Source organism: Neospora caninum, chromosome IX, assembly GCF_000208865.1.
Source record: "Neospora caninum Liverpool complete genome, chromosome IX".
NCBI classification, from domain to species: domain Eukaryota; phylum Apicomplexa; class Conoidasida; order Eucoccidiorida; family Sarcocystidae; genus Neospora; species Neospora caninum.
The window spans coordinates 133083-139690 of record NC_018390.1 but is presented as its reverse complement, the minus strand read 5'-3'; the positions used below and the strand labels follow the sequence as shown (position 1 = coordinate 139690).

At 53.5% G+C, this 6608-nt stretch overlaps 1 protein-coding gene across 1 annotated transcript; it reads right to left on the bottom strand.

The window, feature by feature from the left end:
• Nucleotides 1-330: 330 nt before the first annotated feature.
• Nucleotides 331-1143, bottom strand: NCLIV_038480 (hypothetical protein; the record flags this gene model as incomplete). Its single annotated transcript, XM_003880757.1, has 2 exons — nt 331-645; nt 1063-1143. 2 exons carry the CDS (start codon nt 1141-1143, stop codon nt 331-333), a joined length of 396 nt encoding a protein of 131 aa, XP_003880806.1.
• Between the last annotated feature and the right edge of the window lie 5465 nt (nt 1144-6608).

Below are 6608 nucleotides of genomic sequence, written 5' to 3'. Positions count from 1 at the left end.
TATTTGGAGATATATATTATCTATACACTAATCGTAGTGTGAGTTCGAACTTGAGCAGCGCTTTACGTTCCGGACAATGCAAATCTAACCTCCACAGCCCCGGCTTTGTTTCCTTCCTGCGCGTGTTCAAAAAGGCCTCAGTGTCGGCAGCGGCGGGAGACCGCCCAGGAGAGTTTTCTTTCCTCGGCCTCTGTGGATTCCGGGGTGCCCCACTCCCGAGAGAGAATGGGAAAGCGTTTCCAAATCTCTGCAGCGCTCTCTACATCTACGTTTCGAGGGATTTCGAGAGGAAAATTATGTCTACTCCCTTTGCATGTGGAGGCGTTTCGCCTATGAGATCTGGCATAGGCACCGCGACGCTTTGCTGCCAGCGTGCTCAGCGGCCTTCTCGGAGCCCCGGAGAACGACAAAGAGATGACAGGCGGCGGGGTAGTCGGCATCTTGCGGAAAATGACAGTCCCTCAATTGCCACGCATCTTTGAGCTCTCGCCCTCGGTAGAACATGCGAAGCTTCGCCACGCGCTCCGGGGAGGCGAAAGTGTCTTTCCATCGGTGAAGGAGCACGTCGCTCTTGACCTCCCGGACTGTCGTGCCTTTCTGCAGGAACAGGGACGCAGGAGAAGCCCAGACACAAACGAGAGAAGGCTTTCCCTTCCAGGTCAAAAGAAGAAATCTAACGAGGCAGCAGGCCCCAAGCCGTCCCCGCACTGCGCCTCCAAGCAGCCGACTGCACGTTCGGTTCGCAAGCCTGCTGTCCCCGTCGAGCTCTTCAAACCCAGCCAGGCTCACTGTACTTGTTTCCTCCTAGGTATAAACGAACACATCTTTTCGCTCCTCTTGCCGAGACCGAAACTGGAAGACGACACAGCAGCGAAACGGACGTCGGCTCTCCGTAGGCTCGTGTTTGCTCATCAGCCCAGCCACCCCTCTGCAAAAACGTCCACTTGGATCTATGTGCACTTAGATATATGTGCATCCATATAATCATCGACACCTACGGCGGAGTCACGCGGCGCTCGGGCCGGTTGTCACTGCTTAGGTCTTTGTCGCGTTTTTTCTTACCGTGTAGGTCGCCTCCACAGTAGCTCCATCGTGGTTGGGGAAGATAAAGCGCAACCAGATTTCCTCCTTGGACGCACTCATATCCCCGGCGAGAAGAGAGAAAGTAAACGACGCGACGGAAGCCGAAATTGCGACGGCGACGCACACACACTGTTTCTCTGCATGCATAGGCAAGCGTGTCTCGTTGGGTTCACGCTGCCGATGCCGCTCACCCGAAAAAACAGCAGGAAGGCGGTTCGCGAAGATAAGCGAGGCGGCGTCAGGCGGAGAGACGAGAGCACGAGGGGAAAAGGGAAAAAGAAGAAGGAACAGACAGGGAACCGGAGAACAACAGAGAGGGGAGAAAGCGTGAGAAGTGGACGAATCAGAGAGTGAAAGGAAAAGCAGAGAACGAAGAAACATGTAGATGAGGGGCCGGGAAAAAGCAAAACACGAGGCCCGGGGGAGGAAGAGCCAAAGACCCTGCTGAGCATCGAAGACAAGCGCGGCACGAACAGAGATGGCGACGAGAGACGCACACGGACGAAAACCTTTTCCATGCAACCGGCCTATTACATGAGCGCGAAGGACGACATCGGCAACTCTGGAAAGGAGAGAATACCTGCCGAACGCTGTGGAAAACAAAGGTTTCACACGCTGATCTTCAGTATCTCTCTTCTTGTCTTTTTCTCTCTCGCTTTCCCCTGTTGTCACAGCACTTCAAGTGCCACCCCAGTGCGTGGGGAACCCAGAAAAAAAAGAAAAGTAGAGGCCGGAGACGAAGGACAGGAGGGCCCACGAGAGCAGAAGAAGGTCAAAACGTGATGGAAACGGAACAAAAAGGCCTCTCAGCCACACAGAATCCACCTGCTACATTTATGAAATGAGCAAGGTCTGCTGCCTACACACCTCCAGATGTGTTTGTGGACTCCCGCAACGCGTCCTGTCTCTGTGAAAATATCCCTTTCAACGCGTATACGCATGCATACATGCATACGCCCACATGCTTCGATTTTAATGAGCGGAAATCTTGTAAAGTTCCGTAGTGCGGAAGTCCGTCGCCCCGCCTGCACGTGAACAGTCCGGCGGCGCGGAAAGCGAGTCTACTTTATCGCGTACGGCAAAAACCGCGCATTTCACGGGTTTGACGACGGCATCCCGTGCACCTGTTTTCAAAAAGAATCTGTTCTGATCCCGGGAGGAGACTGGATGCGGCACGCGAGAAGCTAGCCATACCAGGGGGACAGACAAGCCGGCCGAAACGGCGGGGGAGTAGAATCAAAGAATACAATGAAAAGGGAAGACCACAGGGGCCAGAAGAGCGACACGGGGGAGGAGAACGGCGACGGAAAAGAACTTCAAAGGGGGGTATGGGGAAGCACGAAAAAGTTCGGAGTCACCTAACCTTACGAGGGTAGGGGGAACACGTGAGAGAAAAGGACGCTTGAAAGGCTCAAAGCGAGGCGGGACTCAGTTGGATGGACGCTCACGATGTAGAGAACGAAATAAAACGCAGAGAAACAAAAAAAAAGCAAAACAAACAGTTTCGCATACACCTGATTTCGGTAGCGGCGCTTTCCGCTCGTTACGGCAGCGAGTCGTCGCCGCGCGCAGCGGCGTTACAGCGGTAAAGTGGAAAATGCGAAAGCAGAGAAAAAAGAAAATTTCCCTTTCTCGCTGTTTCTATCTTTCTCTCTTCTTTCTCTCTCCTTCCTCTCTTCCAGCTGAACTGTCGTCGCTCGAGGTCTCCCTCCCGCGCGGGCCTTGAGCATATAAACCATAAACCCGTCGAATGGGAGGAAGACACTGCGGAAAACGCCGCGCGATGGTACCTTCCACAAAATGAGTTAGGGAAAGGAATTATCACCGTTGTGAGCGAAGATGAGGAAAAACCACCTAGCTCGGAAACCTTGTTCAGTTAATAGACAAAGCGGCGGGCTAGCGAGTCGAGCCGTCTGGAGACAAGAGGAGGAACGCGAAAAGCGTAACGACGAGCAGCCGAAAAGCCCAAAAAAGCCGATGACTCGAAGATTGCACCTGTGACTACAAGCCTGGAAAGTTTTTAAAGAAGCAATAAAATTTACACCGGCAGAAAGAGAGCAACAGCAGCCACGCGGGAGACGCGAGGGCGCGCGCGCGAAATGCGAAAAGCGACGACCGGTTACAGCCACGTGGTGGCGACAGACGCCGCAAGTTGCTTCGGCTTTTGACGAAGTGAGAAGATAAAAGACACGACAGAATTAAAAAGAGGACTGAGGCGACATGAAGGGAACAACGCACGAGAAAGGGCTTTTTGTAACGAGGGGGAGGCAGCAAGTGTAGAGTCGAAACGCATTCGCGGACACACGGCACAAATGTGCAGGATCGAATTTCACGAGAGGGCACCAGCTGGACACTTGCTTTTGTTCCTCGCCACTTTCGACATTGCGATTTTGGGGCAGAGAGAGGGAAACAGCAGAAATCCAGAACGCGTGGAGCAAGACCTCTAATTAGCCAGTCAGGAGCTTCGGACTTATACCATCAAACGCGTATCCTTGTTGTGGTTTAAGGCATGCCTAGGTGCTCAGGGTCTAACCGTCGGGCCATCTCGATCCTTTTTTCTGGTCTTTCTTCCCTCTTAGGTTTCTGGGAAAAGAATGTGTCCACCCCGTGGTTCTTCAGTGGTGTCGCGCGTTCTGGACGACGACGCCCGTGTGAACAAAAACGTCGGAGCTTCCAGCTTCTCGAAACCTTGCTTGATGTTCTATTAAAAAAGCAGACTCATCTGCGCTTTTGAGGACTCTCTGGTCCCTGCTCACCATTGTGAGACTCTACACACCGATACAGCCTTGAACACCCATAGCTTTATTTGTACACTACCCTCCAGGACCGTAACTTTCTGTATCTTCTCTGGAGAGTAGGTCCGTAGATCGGCAGAGAGCCCGTTGTCGGTTGACCGATTCAAGCACGTCACTCGGCGTTCTGTCAAACCCCTCGTGTATCTGCTACCTCACGGTTCCCCCACCGTTAAGAGGAGTGAAGACTTTTTTTTTGAACTCAGGTGCAAACGCGCTTCCTGCAACTGCGAGGCTTCCTGGAGGAGGCGTTTTGTGCGTTGAATTTGTACGAAGACGCCGGACGGAAAGCCTCAAGGCGGGCGTCTGTGCACAGGCAGGGCGCCCTGGAAGGCGTAACTTGGCGCTTGCTGTCGTCTCCGTCAGCAGGCCTGCATACAGGAGGTCCGCTTTAGACCTGCCTGTAGCGGTTAATCCATATGGGTTTCAATACCCTCTCGTCGAGAGAAAACCTGTTCCTGCGCAAATCTGCGTGACACGCGGCACTCGTGGAAACGAGAGGTGTTGGCAGTGAGCTCTGCTACGGATCTCCTGTTGCGACAGAATGCCTATGGCGATGGTACCTTGTTTTGGTTCTTGCCACGCTGAGGACCCTGCAAACCCGCGAAGATGCCGTGGCCAAAGAAAACCGTGGCGAGAAGGCGCGCTCCTGGACGGTCTCCCTAGAGGACAACTGGAAAAAAACGTGGGAATCCACGTTCCAGTCAGGCTGTCTCTCCGTCAATATGTACGGGACGACGTTTGCGTGCACATCCATGTTCACGTGCTGTTTACCTTCACATCTCGAGTTTTCGCGGTAGGGCCTCACCCAGCCAGTGGACGAGGCGCACGTTCGGCTCCGCCCACGACACAGCCTTCAGCCGAGGTCGTCTGTGTGTGATACGAGCTCCGGCAAAAAGAACGAGGAAAAAGATATGTGTGCACGGGATAGAAAATAGCCGTGGAATTTGGTATTTTCAGCCGTCCGCATACCGACATGCCCAGAGAACGTCGAACCTGATTCTTTTTAGGTACGCTCGCGGAAGTTACGCTTTTTTGTGGCGGCGAAACCTGTGTGGCGTTTACGAAAAGCATACGCGGTGGGGGCGAACGTCGGCGCGGGGTGGTTTGCCTTCGTCACTCCGCTTCCCTACGGTTGTTTCGGTTTGGGTGCTCCGGCGCCGCATGACGTCATTGAGCGCGGTCGCGACGGCGACCGAAAAAAGGCCGGACGGCGACCGTGAGAAAACTACATGCGAAAACTATGCAGATAGAGAAATTGGACACGCGATTCGACGTGCCCGCTGAGTGCGCGCAGTGCTGGAGGTCCCCCAGCACACATAGGAGGAAAAGTGTGTACGGAGAGACGACGATATACCAGAGAGAAGAGAGGCAAAGAAGGAGCGTATTATTCTGCCCGTCCGAGCGCGTTCGTCTTTTTGCTGGGCGCGTTCCGATCCCGCCTGTGAATTTTGCGGTCTTTTGTGCGCTTTTGCTTTTTGGGAGACAAAAACAGTATGACTCCTCCTATGCGAACACCGGACCGGCAGCCTCTGACCCCCAGCTTGTGTTCGTAAAAGATTTTTCTCTGCGCGCACTCGTGCGGAAGGCGGGCTCACACTGTTCGGACTCTCTTCGAACTTCTGACCGCTTCCTCTCCTTGTTTGTCCTGATTTTCGGCTCGGCACAGCGAGTCAGCGTTTGCTTTCTGCTTTTTTTCTTTGTTCGGTTGTTCTACCCATCTTTTGGGAGCTGTGGACGTCCCCTGTCCCCCAATTTCGTTTCCAAAAAACGCATGACACCCACGTGTTCCGCAAGGTTCCTTCGAGTCCCCGTTTCTCCCAAAAGAGAAACAGCAAATTGGTACGAGAGGGAGGGAAGGCAAATTTTCTGTGAGCGGAATAACGAGAAGCAGTATCGTTTGCCCCATCGTTTTTTCTGCTCCGTCCAAAAATGGAGGTTTTTTTCTCCCGAACGTGAATGCTTTCCCCCGTCGTCTCATGCCACAGTATCACTTCGGCAACTGTCGGGCAAAGTTTTTCTGTCGCCTCGCTTCCGGCTCCCTTCGAGGCATTTCTCTGGTTCATCTGGTGAGTTCATAGCCGCTGCTCATCCGAGATAGACACGGGAAATTTCAGCACGTGCACCGTCCCCCTTCATCGAAATGTGCCAGGGAGACAGAACATCATATGCAAACTGTGGCGCTCTCCTGTAGTTCACGCCACACTTGCGTTGACTGTGACAAGTTGACTTTGCCTCTTCTGCGGTGTCTGTACACAACACAAATCCTTACTTCGCTTTCCGAGCCTCTCGTCTTCGGTTTGTGTCTCTCTCTGCTACTCGACGCTTCCATTGCGTGTGACGCGACGCATGCGGCTGTCCGGAAAAAGGCAAACGCAGACTTTTCTCTCTAGGTGATATCTCCCAGTGCTGCTACGCTCTCTCCATTGCTTCCAAAGTTCCTTTGACTTCCTGCCGGTCTGTGGAGGAAGGCGCAACCATGCCCTCAACCCCGTCTCGCTCCCGAATCTGGGCGGTGGCGCTGGGGGCTGCCGCGAGTCTCTCCTATAGCTCAGCATCTCTGTCTTTCTGAATCTCCCTCATTCTGACCTTTCTTTTTTCGCGGTGGAGACTTTCCAGTCGCGGGCGGAGTTCGTGTATCCGCCCCTTCTGCAGATGGTTTTCCTTCTGCCGCTGTTAAATTTCTCTCTTGTCCGCTCGTTCACCTTCTCCCTATGTCTCTAGAAAAGGGAA